A 16755-nucleotide genomic window follows, 5' to 3' on the forward strand; every position below is an offset into this window, starting at 1 on the left:
TCAAACTCACCAGCTGCTCCTTGGAAACCCTATCCAGGGTCGCTATAGGTCGGAACTGACTCAATGGCACTTACCAACAACAACAGTGGGTCAAACTAGTTCTTCACCTCCACTGAGCTTTTGTTTTCCTAGCCTGCTACCCCCAAGCCTTCCGTTAGTCATGAAGATGGACCACCTTGAAAATTTCTCACTACTTGGTTGATAACTGAAAAGTTGGCTGTTTCAACCCACCCAGTGACTCTCTGGAAATCTGCTCCTATAGAGATCACAGCCTAGAAAACCCTATGGGGCAGTTCTACTCTACTACATGGGGTGGCTATCAGTAGAAAATTAACTCTATAACACCTCACAACACACCTATACCGATTCCCTTCACTCTCTACATGGCTGGCTCTTTTTCTTGTCTTTCTGGGCTCAACATTTCACCTCCTCAGAGAGGCCTTCCTTGTATACTCAAGCAAAAACAGCCTCAATTTTTTTCTTCCTAAAACCACGGCCATCCAGTCACTTCAGACTCCTAACAACCCTCCCTAGAGGACAGGATAGAACTGCCCCATACGTTTTCCAAGGCTGTAATCTTTATGGAAGCAGACTTTCATATCTTTCCCTAACAGAGTGACTGGTGAATTTGAACCAATCTTTCGGTTAACAGTGGGTGCCTTTACCACTGTGCCACTAGAGCTCCTTCTTTCTTCCTATTATAGTTGTTGCTGTGGGCTATCAAGTTGGTTCTGACTCAGAGTGACCCTGCATAGGGTTTCCAAGAGTGGCTGGTGGATTTAAACTGCCGACCTCATGGTTATGAGGCCAGTTCTTATCCTACAGAGCCACGCCAGGGCTCTTTTCTTGTCCTGGCAATTCACTTGCATTCTTGGTTTCTCCCACTAATATGCAGGCTCCCTGGGAGCTAACACTGTGTCTGCTTTGTGCACCGTGTTATAACAAGTGCCTACGACAATGCCTGGCACATGGGTGTTGTTTAGTGCTGTCAGATCGGTTCTGACTCATAGTGATCCTGTGTAGGCTTTCTGATGCTTTAAATCTTTGTGGGAACAGAAAGCCCCATCTTTCTCCTTCGGACACTTTGTTGTTTAGTGCTGTCAAGTCGGTTCTGACTCATAGCAATCCTGCAGAGGGTTTCCGAGGAGTGGCTGGTGAGTTTGAACCACCTACCTTATACTTTAAACTGACCTTGAGGTCAAGTGCTTATCCTAAGGTGCCACACCAGGGCTCCCAATCTTTGTAGACATCCATTTCCAATCCAATCTAACATATATGCATGATCCCACTGTGGCACTGTGGGTTAATGCGCCAGACTGCAAAGCCGTTTGAACTGTAAGGTCAACGGTTCAAGCTCACCAGCTACTCCTCAGAAACCCTATACAAGGTCGCTATGGGTTGGAACCGACTCAACGGCACTTAACAACAACAACAACATTCTAACAAGCTATTAAAGTGGCAGAAAGTGGTGTTTTTTGTTTTTTTTTAAAGAAGTAGCAATGAATTTATAGACAGAAACCTGGGACCCACTGTGACCTACTTGAGCAAACCAAAGTCAGTTCAGTCTCACCTACAAAAATAGGAGGTACTAAGACATATTGTCAGGAGGGATAAGTCGCTGGAGAAGGATATCATGTTTGGTAGGGTGGAAGGTCAGAGAAAAAGAGGAAGAACCCCCAAAAAGATGGATTGGCCACGTCCCTTAAACAAATAATAAATAAGGGGGAATCTGATGCAGACCATGCAGACCCGGTCAGGAGTTCAAGTCCCTGTGGGTCCAAGCGTTGCTGACCGTCCAAATCATAGGCTCTGAGGATCAGACTTTAGCCACCTAGCAGACATAGCACAATGTCCCTTATCTGATTATTCAGTTATGCTGGTTAGTAATTCCATACATGAGCCCTGGATACCCACAGATAAATGTAAAAACCTTCCCTAAAAGCTGAGACTGTAAATTCCAAAAAGGCAAAGTTTTTCCCCCCAAAAAAAAGCTAAAGAGGATAGAGAGAAACTCTGTTAACTGATGGTATGTGGAGGGGATTATAATCAATGTAATGAAACAAGGTATATGAATGTTTGAATGTGAAACCGATGATGTGCCCTGAAAACTTTCACTCAATCCACAAAAAAAACCTTAAAAAAAAAAAAAAAAAGATGGATTGGCCAAGTGGCAGCATCGATGGACTCAAGCATGGCAACAGTAGTGAGGTTGGCCCAGGATCAGGCAGTGTTTCGTTCTGCTGTGCATAAGGTCGCTATGAGTCAGTACCAACTTGATGGCACCTAACAACAACAACAACAATGAACTCTTTCATGACTCATAGGCCATATAGAGCCCATGTACATTTTCCTCTTTTAGGATTTATTGGGTATCTGTTTTCCCACTGATAGTGTATGCAGTCATCTAGAAGGGACCTGTGGGCATGTGCCACAAATTCCTGGTTTGACAGTATACTGACTGAAGTGATGTATTCTGGAAGGATGACTTTGTAAAATTGGTCTCTTTTGGCTTTTTTTTTTTTTAACCTTCTGGGTTCCTATTTTGCTATTTAAAGAGCCCTGGTGGCTGTGTGGGTTAGGTGCTGAGCTGCTAAGCTTAAGATCATGGTTCAAACCCACCATCTGCTACTTGGTAGAATGATGAGACTCTCTTGGAAACTCTGTGGAATAGCTCTGCTTTTGCTCAGTGTGTTATTTGGAAGTTGTCTTTTTCAAAATGATTCCATATTCCAAATACCGCATTTTCAGGTGTCTTAAATTGAAGCCCTGGTGGTGTAGTGGGTCACATGTTGAGCTGTGAACTGTAGGGTTGGTGGTTCGAATCCACCAGCTGCTCCAAGGAAGAAAAATGAAGGTTGCTGCTTCCGTAGAGATTTACAGCTAAGGAAACCCAGCTACTATGAGTCAGAACTGACTAGACAGCACACAACAACAAAAAAAAATTGTATGCACCTGTCAAGGGATCTAGAAGGCAATACAGAGTCCAGAGGGATGTATATGTTCCACTAATCCTGCCCCCCAAGTCCCACATAACATGCATAAAAATCCTTATTTTATAACAAAAATTCAGAAATGCTCCTTGATTCAGCATGGTTCCATTAATGAAAACACAAAGTGGCAACACAAAATTCAAAGCAGAAAATGGTTGGGTTAATGAACAGGTTATATCCAATGCACTTTCAGTCCAAAGAAAGTTTAAGGCTGCCAATTAAGCCAAACTCGCCACCAGACCTCTAAAAATGAGTGGGATACATCAGGTCTTTTCTGACGCATTGCACCAAAATGTAAAAAAAAAAAAAATCCTCACTGGACCAATACATAACATCATAACAAATGGAGACAAGATTGACGTTATCAAAGATTTTAGTTTGTTTGGATCCACTATCAACACTCATGAAAGCTGTAGTCAAAAAACCAGATGACGTATTGCATTAGGCAAATCTGCTGCAAAAGACCTCTTTAAAGTTCAAGAGGATAGATGTCAGTTTGAGGACGAAGGTGCGCCCAACCCAAGCTGTGGTATTTTCCATAGCATCATATGCATGTAAAAGTTGGATAATGAATAAGGAAAACCATTGAAGAATTGAAACATTAAGTTATGGTGTTGGAGAAGAATATTAAAGGTTCCATGGACTGCCAGAAGAAGAAACAAATCTGTGTTGGAAGAAGTACAGTCAGAATGTTACTTAGAAGCCAAAATGGCAAAACTTCGTCTCTCATCCTTGGGATATATCATCAGGAGTGATCAGTCCCTGGAGAAGGATATCATGTTTGGTAAAGTGGAGGGATAGAGAAAAAGTGGGAGACTCCCCCAGCAGGATGGATTGGCATAGTAGCAGCAACAAAGGACTCAAGCACAACTGCAATTATGAGGATGGGGCCGTGTTTCCTTCTGTTGTACATAGGGTTGATATGAGTCAGAACTGACTCCATGGCATTTAACAAGTACACCGTACTCAACAGTCACCAGTGCCACCTGCTGGTCAGAGTCATTTTCATGTTGAGTTGAACTGTACTTTTCATTTAGTAACCAAACACTTTAATCACTGCATCACCAGAGTGCTTTCCTGGGGAACTAAACCACACTGCCATCCGTCAATTCTAACTCATAACTATTCTGTATAGGATTTCTGAGGTTATAAATCTTCAGGGGAGCAGAAAGTCTGTTTCTCCCCTGAGTGGCTGATGGGCTTGAAACACCCACCTTGCAGTTAGCAGCAGTCCAGCGCTTATCCTACTGTACCACCAGGACTCCTGTGTTGGGATTAGAATCACGAATAACTTAAGTAGGATCTGTGATTTGCACTGTACATTTGACCTCCATTATTTCATTTAATTGTTACAATAGCTATAGGGGGTAAGTACACTCATTATCCCATTTCAGAGACGGAAACTGATTAGGCTGGGTTATGAACTGTCTCAACCTCCAGAGGATGTACTTTTTTTTTTTTCCAGAGGATGTACTTTTTTTTTTTTTCCAGAGGATGTACTTTTTTTTTTTTTCAGAGGATTTTTTTTTTTTTTTTTTCCGAGGATGTACTTTTAACCTTGAAGGAGCTCTGGTAGCGTAGTGGCTACGAATCGGGCTGCGAACCTTAAGGTCAGAGGTTCGAAACTACCAGCCGCTCCGCGGGAGAAAGATGAGGCTTTCTACTCCAGTAAAGATTTACACCCTCGGAAATCCTGTACAGGGTTGCTATGGGTCGGAACTGACTCGACGGCACTTAACAACAACAATGGTCTGGTAGTGTAGTGGTTACGAATCGGACTGTGAACCTTAAGGTCAGCAGTTCAAAACCACCAGCTGTTCCGCGGGAGAAAGATGAGGCTTTCTGCTCCCGTAAAGATTTACAGCCTCGGAAACCCTGTACAGGGTCGCTATGAGTCGGAACTGATTCCTCAGCACATAACAACAACAACATGGCGTGGCGCTGTGGGTTAATGTGCTGGACTGCAAAGTCAGTTTGAATTGCAAGGTTGGTGGTTCAAGCTCACCAGTCGCTCCTTGGAAACCCTCTAAAGGGTCGCTATGGGTCGGAACCGACTCGACGGCACTTAGCAACAACAACATCCCAAACTAAACTCCATGAAGTGTTCAAATCCGTGACAGCGTGGAAATACGGAAGATGAGCCTTTAATTCATTTTGCTTGGAGACAGCTGTGCCTAAAAGCACTCCCCCTCCCCCGCCCCCAGTGCGGGTCAGAAAACCGAGGAGTGGCAATGCCACCCCGGCAGGTGTGGTGGGAGAGCTGCAATAACCAGTCAAGAGCTGAACAGACTTGCAGCGAAGGAGGGCAGTAAGCACAGGCTTTCTGGGCCTTCTCTAGGGCACTACACGCCAGGGTCAGTAATGACAAGCCAGAACGTAGAGACTAGGGGCTGGATAGCGGTCAAGGTTAGGTCCCTGAATGACAGGAGAGAGGACTGGGGACGCGGAGCTGGTGAAATCGGGTAATGCTGAAGGGAAGCCCTTGCCAGCAGAGGGACCCGGAGCAGCAGGTAGAGTGAAGCTCGGTTCAATGAGAAAGCGGACATAGTAGAGGGCCCCTAAGAAGTATAAAAGCCAGAGCTCCGTGAGAGGCCTGGACCCGCGGACAGGGGCACCATGGCAGGGGTCTCGACGGAGCTCATCGCCTCCGCCCAGGCCCGGGCCTCTATTCGCGGCGCCTCAGCACCCCCAAAGAGATGGGGATAACCAACCTGAGCAGAGAGAGCCCAGGTCAGGGGTCAGGTGCGGGAGCTGGAATCGTCACTTTCTGAGAACTTTCAGGTCAGACGGAGCTCTGTGGACGGCGGCTGCGGAGGACCAAAACTGGTCTTGGCCAGCTAGCCACCGCTGCCGACAGGCGCCCTAGAGACTTGCTAGGGAAAGACGGACTGAACCATAGAGCAGTGTTCTCAAAAGATCACCGAGCTTCCTTCACCTGATCTGTGACTGCGCAGTTCAGGAGCAGTGGGTTAGATCCTGCGACCAGTAAGTCCCGGTCAATTTAATTTAAACCAGGCTCTGGAAGTCTCTGCAGAGAACATACCAATTCATACTTGTTGGAGGGGCGTTGTACAATAAGCACTGGACCGGTAACCAAAAGGTCGGTAGTTCAAACCCACCAGCTTCCCTGTATGAGTTGGCTATGAGTCAGAACTGACTCTGTGGCACACAGCTTACTTAAGTAGGAGAAGCAAACCCCAGAAGCTCAATGGAATCGACTTAGGGAAAAGGTAAAAACAAATGAGGCCACTGGCCAAAAATGGTGTTGAGTGATACACTGCAGCTGTTGAGCTGAATTAAGGGTGCAGAGAGCGAGGTTACAGTGAGACAGGTGACCTTCTATTCTAGCAAGGAACGCCTGGCATGTCCCATACCATGAAAGAAAACAAGATGTGCTAGAGAGAGTGATCTGGCTGCAAATAACTGGGAGTTACTGAATTTCTGTGGAGGGGTGTAATGATTGTATTTGAGACCTGCAGTGGATCCTGTTGGTGAGAGAGCAGAGTTGGGAGCAGGACCTAGAACTAGGAGACTGTTAAAACAGTTCAGGTACCAGGTGATGAAAGTGTGGATTAAGGCAGTGATTGTAAAGGACAGCTGGACAGGCTCTCATTATTATGGCCTTGAGCCTGGGAGGCTGGAAAAATAGTGGTGCTATTAATAGAACCAGGGAACTTGAGGAGGTGGGGAGTGATGGTAAAGAGATGTGTATTATTTACTTTTTATGCTGACTGAGGGGATTATAGCAATTCCAAACAAAATGTGCCTTGTAGGGGGCAAGTCTTAGACCTAAGTAATTTGGTTCAAAACTTCCATTTAATGCATGAATTTTATATCCCTGCTTGTTATACCTCCAAAGATAAGGAGTAGTTTATCATATGTGTTTTCCAAGAGGGTTTTGAAGTCAGATCAAAGACAATTTAGGGTACTATCTGTGCCCTCATATTAAGCTCCTTACAGTGGATACCAAGCGAAAGTCAAGCACAGGCTGAAAACGGAACCTTAGGTTAACACCTGGAACTACAGAATGAGGTAGAAAAACTACTGTAGTGCAACAAGAAAAATCTGAACCAAAGGTGTAATGTTTCAAGCAGAGCTTTAGGGGAGGGAAGGACTTGGCAGGAAGTACATTTTCCTCTCAACTCACATCTGTCATTTTGTTTTATAACTGCTAGCCTCTTCTAGGTAACTACTTGAAAGCAACTTTTTCTCCTCAAGGAAGACTTGATGGTGTCTGATATATTAGGCACACAGAAGCTTGTTAAATGATTATCAAGTAGCGCTGGTAGTGTAGTTACAAATCGGGCTGCGAACCTCAAGGTCAGCAGTTTGAAACTACCAGCTGTTCTGCGGGAGAACGATGAGGCTTTCTGCTCCTGTAAAGATTTGTAGCCTCAGAAACCCTGTAGAGGGTCACTGTGAGTCAGAACCGACTCCACGGCACATCACCACCACCATAGAGGGCAGCGTGAAGATGTAGTGGTGACCTTCACAGAGAGCCACATCAGTGGAGGCAGCACTCCCTGATCCCATAAAGCTCTTCCCACTGCCTGGATAACCACTAATGGGCCCATCAACTTGAATGGGCTTGCTTCAAAAAATCCACACTGAATGCATGTTTAAAGTATTTTAAAAAATGGGGCAGGCTTTCAGAACAAATGATTAAAATGTAAAAAGTCCCCCAAAGGGGGATAAAGAACATGGGTTGGCTCACTTAAAAAGATACTGAGGTAGTCTCAAAAACAGGGTTTTATTTTTCCTAAAGGAACCCTACTAGTACAATCACTAAGTGCTCAGCTGTTAACCCAAAGGGCACTGGTTCATATCCACAGACCACTCCACGGGAGCAAGATACGACAGTCTGCTTCTGTAGATTGTTAAGTGCCATCAAGCCAGTTCCGACTCAGCGTTTCCAAGAGCAACTGGTGAGTTTGAACTGCCGACCTTGAGGTTAGCAGTACAGTGCTTATCCTACAGTGCCACACCAGGGATCCTCTGATTATAGCCTTGGAAACCTTATGGGGCAGTTCTATCCTGTCCTATAGGGTCACTGAGTCAGAATTGACTGCACTGCATTGAGTTTCTGGTTGGGTTCTTTCTAAGGCTATTGTAAGAGCTTGGATGAATCAAGGTAACACAAACTATGTATAGATTCAATAACTCACTGACCTGTCCTCTTAATTCATAGAGATAATGCCAACTTATTAAAAAGTGATGATACAGAAATTGGTAAATACAAATTCTTATAACAAGTAAAATCACAGCCCTAGGCTAGTCTAGAAATTTCTATTTACCCTATAATGTACTTAAAATATGTTAAAGTACATTGGGAAGAAAAAAAATGAATGACTATACATATAGTTAAAAAGGCTTTTAATGGATGGGAAATAAATCGTGTTCCAATTTGGGAAGTCAGGGACATAGCTTCCTTGTTCTTGACCCTCGTGCACAACTGGAATCGTCTGCTACCTTCACAACCCCAGCAAAATATATTAACATTTTGTGCTTACCCTTCCCATTTTTCCAGTCCCTGAGCAGGAAAGAGAGGAGGCGATTTCAGGCAGTAGGCAGGAAAAAAGGACGAGGTTCCTCAGTAGTGTACATTTCGGGGGCAAATGAGGCACGAATACCACAGCATTAAATTTTATTCGGGATTTCATTTAGGTTAATCTCTAGGAATGAGAGAGTCCTAGTTAGGGGACGCAAGAGTCCAGGAAGCCTCCTCAGATCTCATAGTGAACCACTGGCTCAGGCTCTTTGGTGGGATCACCACCTCGTTCCAGGTACAGATCATTATAAGGATACTGCTTGGGCCCCTAAGGGAAAAAACATAGGTCAGCAAGAACACCACACCCAGCCAGCACCTGGATCCACCCCACTCTGAGTTAATAATCACACATGGTAAATGGGTACGTGCAGCAGCCTTTGGGCTGACCCAGCTGGGCTAGAACGGCAAGAGTAGTATTCCTCTTCCCCACTCAGCCCAAGGCAGAGAGAAAGCCTCAATTGTAAGAGAAGCGGCGCGTGCACTGCTCGTGAGAGAGCGTCAGAGCTTTCTAAATGAGACGATGCATCCATCCATCCCACTCTCTCTCGGGGTCGAGACAGACTCAATCTCCTTTAAGTCACTCAGCCTCTAATGGTTCCACCACTAAAGTGGCCTAGCAAATGAGGCGTGCCCGAGCAGCGGTGGGGGAAAGCACAGAGGAGACATGGCTGGGACGTGCTTTAGGGGCCGCTGACTTTACCAACAAACAGCTGTCAGAGAACACAGCTCAAGGGGAGGAGAAAGGGTGATGTGCTTACAGAACTGAAAAATGGAAGAGCCATACTGTGTTTCTTGCTCTCCTGAAGTGAAGTTAGTGCTCACACCAGCCCTACGTGCCCACTCCAGCCTGGAGCCCCTGGGGCTTGGTAGGAAGGCTCGTGTCAGTGCACACAGACATACCAGCTACCACCAGGACATTGATTTTCTCTGCAGAGGTAGCACTGGGCAGCCAACTGCAAACACATCTTCCTAAAAACCCACCCTTCATTATGTCACTCTGCTGCTCAAAACCCCCCAAGAACTCCCTGCTGCCTGGAGGGCACGGCCTCCCCGACCCCTACCCCTAGCATAGCCTTCGCCTGGTACATAGTAGGGGCTCCATAAATATTTGTTGAATTAATGAGTATCTCACCACCCAGTTCAAATCTCTCAGCCATGTAATAATAGCTGCCCAATCTAACTGATTATCCACCTCAGAATATTTTTTAACAAACCTTGTCGTTTGTTTAAAATACGAATTCTAAAACTCCACCATGGAGCTACAGAATTACAGTCTCCAGGAAAGGAGCCTAGGAATCTGAATTTTTAACAGCTCTCCAGGTAACCGAATGCAGCTGGTTATCTGGAAGTAATTTATATACCTATTCCACTCCAGATAATCCATCCCTTTCCTTCCTTCATTCTGTTCTCTTACCCCAAATATTCTCTCCAACTTCCCCCTACACCATATACGTTGTTGTTAAGTGCCATCGAGTCAGTTCTGACCCATAGCAATCCTGTATAGGGTTTTCTGAGGAGCAGCAACTGGTAAGCTTAAACTGCCGACCTTGAGATTCAAATGATATTGCAGCCCAGCGCATTAACTCACAGCATCATAGGGTGGCTAGATTCGACAGCATTTAACAACAACATTTTTATATATGTTGTTAAGTTCTGTTAAGTCGATTCAGACTCATAGTAACCCTGTACAGGGTTTCTGAAGAGTAGCTGGTGGGTTTGAACCGCCACTTTGTGGTTTGCAGTCCAGTGCAGATCCTACAGCACCACACCAGAAGTATATTATTAACCATAATAAATATGTTGCTGTTGAGTCAGTTCTGACTTGTAATGATCATGTATAGCGTTTCCAAGGAGAAGCTGGTGAGTCTGAACCACCAACCTTGTGGTGCGGTCCAGTGCTTTATCCCACAGCGCCACACCAGGACTCTGGTCCCTAAAGGATGTAAATGCCCCTCACACCTCCAACAAAGGGTAAGGTTTAGTTTTAGATTCCTTAAATCTACGTAGAAAAATCACTTACTGAAATATGTGAATACAGTGCCCATATGGCAACTCTTGAAACTAGCTGGCTTTCAGGGCTCATTCCTCACCTAGTCCTAAACTGCTTCTTCTCACCCAGACTGACCCCAAATGTTGGGGTGGAGCAGTGCTGTGCCAGGCCAATGCTGTTATTGTTAAGTGCCATCAAGTCAGTCCCAACTCATATAGAGACTCTATATAGGGGAGTCCAAGAAATGGATGGTGACTTTGAACCGCTAATCTTGCAATTCAAGTGGCTTTGCCGTCCAGTGCTTATCCTACAGCGCCACACCAGGACACCCTGCCAGGCCAATGTGACCCTCATGTCTTGTTATTTTTGAAGACTTTCATATCCTGGGTCCCTTCTCAGAGTTCAGTCCTCAGGAAAAGGGGCTAAGGAAACATACTAAGGGGGCACTTCCCAGATACTCACCACCGGCTGATAGCTAGGGTACTTCTCCCCGACCCAGAACATGAACAGCATGAAGCCCACGAAGCCGAAGAGATGCTTACACATGACATCCCAAGAAACAGGCGTGGGGGATGTGTCCACACGGTTCCGTAAGTACATGTCTAGGTCCCAGTGGAGCTAAAGCAAAATGACAGGGAACTGTTAAGTACTACTCTTCCTGCTTAGGCAGTCCAGAGTGGCCAGAAGAGAAGCATTCTACTACTCAGAGGCAATACTGTCAGAGCCAGAGCTGAGCTACTATAGCCCATAGAACTAGTGCTGGCCTGTTTAGGTTGTGCTGCTCAGAGATAACTTAATCATGGGTATTTACAACTTTCACAATCTAAAACTTCTATTTCTCCCAGAAGTCCCATTCTGTATGCTACACATGAAACCTCACGTGTCAGATGATCACTGGATTGTGATCCTTGGGCAGAAAAGCTAAGTGTTACTTGGACAACAGGCATCATTCAAGCTAAAGAAATACTCAGGAAGACATTATAGAAGGAAGAAAGGCTAAAGAGGATATGAATTTTCTCACCGGTTCACCCCAGTTCAACCTCAGGTCCGTGTGGTCCCAGTTATACCATGGGTCCCTCTCTTGCAGTGAGCGATCAGGGAGCTTCGGGTAGTCACCATACCTGAGAGACAGCAAGAAATATTGGAAGGGCATTGAGCAACCTCAAACAAGTTAGCCTCCTCATCAGTGAAAGAGATAACTGCTTCACTTAACAACTAGGGCTGGCTCTCAAATCCACATTTCAAGTTCTAGTCACTAAACACAGAACTAACCACATAAATACAAATTGCAATGAAAAGTTCAAGTCAAACTTTAGACACTATAACATATGAGTAAAAGCTTTCCTTATCCTCTTTCAACAAAAAGGAAAAATACCACAATGTTAGAGCTGAAAGCCAAATTAGCATTCAATTAGTCAGATTCCCTCATTCTAAAGAAAAAGAAACTGAAGTTTAGGATCTGAACCCAAGCCATCCACTAATTAGAATAAAAACAAAAAGATTAGTATTCTGGACTAGAAAAGTATTCTTTTCATTGCCATTGTGTTCCTCAAGCTCCTAGCACACATCTGTTTTAAAGGCCTAGTGAAATTCTTGCAGGGATTCCCCTCAACAGAAGCATCTTCTACAGACTACTGCCAAGGCTGCTCTTGTCCACACACAATCAAACCAGGAAATGATGAGAAGACATATGTAGCGAAAACTATTAGAAAACAGGGCAAGAACTGTTAAATTGTTTAGTGCCTTCGAATGAGTTTCGACTCATGACGACCCTGTGTGTAAGGTTTCCCAGGAGCAGCTGGTGAATTTGAACCACCAACCTTGCAGCTCAAACGGACCTTTCAGTCCAGTGCATGATCCCACAGCGCTACACCAGGACTCCAGAGCAAGAATGTTAAGTGCCTTCGAGACAGTTCCGACTCATAGTGACCCTGTAGAGGGTTTCCAAGGAGCCGCTCGTCAGCTAGAACAGCCGGTACTGCAGTTCAAGCACACCTTGTAGCCCAGCGCATTATCTCGAAGTGCCACACCAGGACTCCATTTTTTAAAGCGTTGTTGTTCAGTGCTGTTGAGTAGGTTCTGACTCCTAGTGACCCTGTATAGGGGTTCTGAGGAGCGGCTGGTGAGTCTGAGCCACCGACCTGGAGGTCGAGCGCCACACCAGGACCCCAGCAAGAATTGTTGTTAAGTGCCATCGAATCGGTTTGACCCATAGCGACCCTGTATAGGGTTTCCAAGGAGTGACTGGTGAGCTTGAACTGCCAACCTTACAGTTCTAACCGACTTTGTAGTCCAGCGCACTCACCTGAAGCACCACACCAAGAGTTGTTTAAAAAAAAAAAAAAAAATTCATGAAGTGCACTAGCCGGGAATCGAACCCAGATCACTAGCGTGGGCGCTGAAAAATCTACCATAGAACCACCGGGAGCTGCTAAAACCAAGATTAAGAGTGATGCTAGGACAGGAAATGAGGGTAATGGCAATTGCTTCAGATAATTACCACAGGGATGTTAAGTGGAGATTGACTAGGGAAGCCCGAAGGTAAGAAAGGGGGCAGAACCAGTTTTAACAGTTGCTAGGATTTCCACAGCCCTAAAAGGGGGAAAAAAGTGCAGAGCAGCAAAAAATAATGTTTGTGCAGAAGAGATACACACACAAATATAGAGTACTTCCTCTACAAATAAGGTTCTCATGACAGCAGCCTGGTCACGTGTCTGGGTGACAGCACCTGAGCCCAGCAGATGCTCAATCTAAATGAAACTCGGCGCTCCGGATGGAGCCAAGGCAAGTTTCTACTAACCGGGGGTCCTCAAGGGAGTCATTAAAACCCCGCTTTCCTCATTTGAGGAAACAGCCTGAGCCAAGGAGAAAATTGAAGTCCTCTCAGCTGCAGCTGCTCACCCACCCCCTCCCACTTCGCTCCATGGAGAAAAGAATCCACGCCATTGACTCTGTGGGGTCACGAAAGGGTTCAGGGGAAAGGGTCAAAGTCAATGCAAGCAACCCAGCCGTCCTCCTCCCATCACTAGCCCTGTGTGAGTAGACCCTATCTATCTCACCCCATGCCATCATCCGGGTACGGCTCGTAGTCTTCCACCCGCATATTATACTTCTTGGCGGCGGCAGCCCGTTCTTCTGGGGTCTTGGGATAGGGGCCGGGAAGCATGTCCTTGGTAATGTGGGAGGCTGGAGCGCAGGACGGGGAAGGTCAGGTCAGGTCAGAAGCAGCCCCACTCCCCTGACGGCCCGAAGACTTCAAGCTCAGTGAATACAGAGTTTAGAACCCAGAGCTTAACAGGACCCTCCACCTCTTGACCCGACACAGCCATGATAACCCCCTCCCGACATAGCAACGCTCAGGCAGCCCATTCCCACACGGAGGGCTCGACAGTTCTCGCTGACCTGTCCGTGTACCCAAGGGTACCACGTTCCGGGTTGCCCTTTGCAGCCATCGTCCTCCCAGGACCCCCGCCCTGGCCGCCGCCATCTTCACCTTCTTCACGTTTCACTCCGCACATGCGCAAAAGCCTCGCCACGGCGGCTGAGCCGGGCCAAACAGAAGCCCTCAAAAGGGCGGGACTTTAGAGGTGCTGGAAAGTCAGTGGAACCTGAAGAGATTGAATAGAAGCAAAGAGAAATAACGGAAACTAGGTAGGTTGTTGTTGTTGTTGTTGTTGTTGTTGTGCCGTGGAGTCGGTTCCGACTCCTAGTGACCTTGTATAGGGTTTCCGAGGCTGTAAATCTTTACAGGAGCAGAAAGCCTCCTCTTTCTCCCGCTGAAGGGCTAGTAGCTTCCAAGTGCTAACCTTGAGTAGTAGCCCGACTCTAACCACACTTCCAGAGCTCGTTACTGCTTTGACTGTTCATATTGTTGTGTCGCTTTACCCCCCTCAGCTAATTTAGACCCAGCAGGATAATGCACTGGACCACAAGGTGGGGTTGAACTGCCAGGTGCGCGGTTCAAACCCACCAGCCGCTCCTGAGAAACCCTAAACAAGGTCCATATGAGTCGGAAGCGACTCGACGGCACTTAACAAGAACGGCATAGTATCTAGCAGAACGCATGCATTTCATTGGAATGCTGCTGTGGCGCTGTGGGTTAATGCACTAGACTGCAAGGTCCGTGGTTCAAGCTCACCAGCCGCTCCTTGGAAACCTATACAGGGTCACTATGAGTCGGAACTGACTCACAGCACTTAACAACAATAACAGGAATAATGGGAACTCAAAACCTGAACTCTGTCAAATAGCTTCCCCGGGAACTGTACAAGTAAAATGAACTTTGTTCTCTAATCAGCTGACTGCTTCATCTCCCTCACTAGTATTCCTCCTTCCATCTCCAAATGTGATAAAACTCTGCATTTGGCCTTGTTCTGTACTTCAAATTCATTGATATTCTTCACCTTGATGCATGGTTGTTGTTGTTGTTAGGTGCCATCGAGTCGGTACCGACCCATAGCGACCTTATGCATAGCAGAACCACAAAAATTAACTCTCAGTTCAGTCCATTTTTGCGTCTGAATGTCCCTATCACCATCGGTTCCAACTCATAGCGACCTGTAAGGGGTTTCCAAGGAGCAGCTGGTGGGTTTGAACCACGGACTTTGTGGTTAGCAGTCCATTGTTGATCCTACGGCGGCGCTACAACAGGACTCCATTCTATTATGTGTTTGACTATGCAGTTCAAACCGACCTGTGGTCCGGTGCTTATCCTACAGCTATATACCAGATTTGGGCATTGAGTTGTTTCCTCTTTTTGACCATTAAGGATAATGCTGCTATGAACATTCTTGGACAAGTTTTTGTGAGGTGAATATTCAGTTCTGTCGGGTATATTCATAGTGGAATTGCTGGGTCATATTATAACTATATGTTTAAATTTTGTGGAATTAACTAATTGTTTTTCAAAGTTGCTGTATTTACCAGCAATGTATTTGTAGTTGTTGTTGTTGTTAAGGGCTGTTGAGTTGGTTTCGACCTATAGCAACCCTGTGTAGGGTTTCCAAAGTGGCTGGTGAGCTTGAACCACCAACCTTGCAGTCCAGTGCATTAATGCACAGCGCCACACCAGGACCAGTGTATGGGGGAGGGGGCTCTGAGTTTTCCATATCCTTGCCAACACTTATTTGTTCGTTTTTATTTTATTTATTACAGCTGTTCATACAGTGGGTATGAAATGGTGTCTCCTTGTGATTTTCATTTACATTACTCTGATAAATGATGCTGTTGAATATGATTTTGTGACCTTATTATCCATTGCATATCTACATCTTTGAAGAAATGTCTATTCAAATCCCTTGCTCATCTTTAAATTTGGTTACTCTTTTGATTGTTGAATTTTAAGAGGTTTCTATGTAATTTAGATACAAGTTCCTTTTCAGACATATGACTTGCAAATATTTGAAAAAATATTTGCAAATATTTTTTCCCAATCTGTGGTTCATTGAATTATGTCCTCCCAAATATGTGTGGTACATCCTAACCTCTATGTCTGTGGTTAGAATCCCATTTTGAGTGGCTTGTCTTTGTTATGCTAATAAGGCAGCATTCATATATAGTGTATCTTGAGTCAATCTTTTCTGAGATATGTTGTTGTTGTTGTTAAGTGCCGTCGAGTCGGTTCCGACCCATAGCGACCCTGTACAGGGTTCCCAAGGGTGTAAATCTTTACGGGAGTAGAAAGCCTCATCTTTCTCCCGCGGAGCGGCTGGTAGTTTCGAACCGCTGACCTTAAGGTTCGCAGCCCAATTCGTAACCACTACGCTACCAGAGCTCCTTTATAAAAGAGATTAAACAAGAAAGCAGTAGCAGAGATGAGGCAGAGAGCTGCCAAACTACATGAAGATTACCCAAGAACAGAAACACAGAATAGACAGACTCTTCCTCCAGAGAGAAAGCCTTCCCTTAGAGCTGGCACTCTGAATTCGGATTCCTAAAACTGTGAGAAAAGAAAGTTCTGTTTGTTAAAGCCACCCTATGATGGTGTTTCTGTTATAACACTAAGGCTTGATTGTATGCTCACATTCTTTTTATTTTATTGTTTAGAATAAATACAGCAAAGCATACACCCATCTAACGGTTTCTACATGAACAATTCAGGGATGGTGATTGCATTCTTTGAGTTGTGCAGTCATTCTCATCCACCTTTTTTGTTGTTCCTACTCCAGCAACACAAACTTACTTTCGCCTAAACTTCCTATCTAACCTTTCAAATTGTTGTTGTCAAT

At 45.4% G+C, this 16755-nt stretch overlaps 1 protein-coding gene across 2 annotated transcripts; it reads right to left on the reverse strand.

Annotated features, from left to right (window-relative positions):
- Positions 1–8606: 8606 nt before the first annotated feature.
- Positions 8607–14085, reverse strand: NDUFB8 (NADH dehydrogenase (ubiquinone) 1 beta subcomplex, 8, 19kDa). Of its 2 annotated transcripts, none has more exons than XM_006831246.1 (5): positions 13931–14085; positions 13588–13714; positions 11550–11649; positions 10991–11146; positions 8607–8806 (listed from the first exon to the last, which is right to left on the reverse strand). In XM_006831246.1, the coding sequence occupies exons 1-5, from the start codon at positions 14013–14015 to the stop codon at positions 8714–8716; spliced, it is 561 nt and encodes a 186-aa protein (XP_006831309.1). In that variant the 5' UTR covers positions 14016–14085; the 3' UTR covers positions 8607–8713. The 2 variants fall into 2 exon arrangements, with proteins under 2 accessions (XP_006831309.1, XP_006831310.1); XM_006831247.1 differs by having other exon boundaries at positions 14022–14079.
- Positions 14086–16755: the final 2670 nt, after the last annotated feature.

Source organism: Chrysochloris asiatica, unplaced genomic scaffold (genome assembly GCF_000296735.1).
Source record: "Chrysochloris asiatica unplaced genomic scaffold, ChrAsi1.0 scaffold00003, whole genome shotgun sequence".
Taxonomy (NCBI): Eukaryota; Metazoa; Chordata; class Mammalia; order Afrosoricida; family Chrysochloridae; genus Chrysochloris; species Chrysochloris asiatica.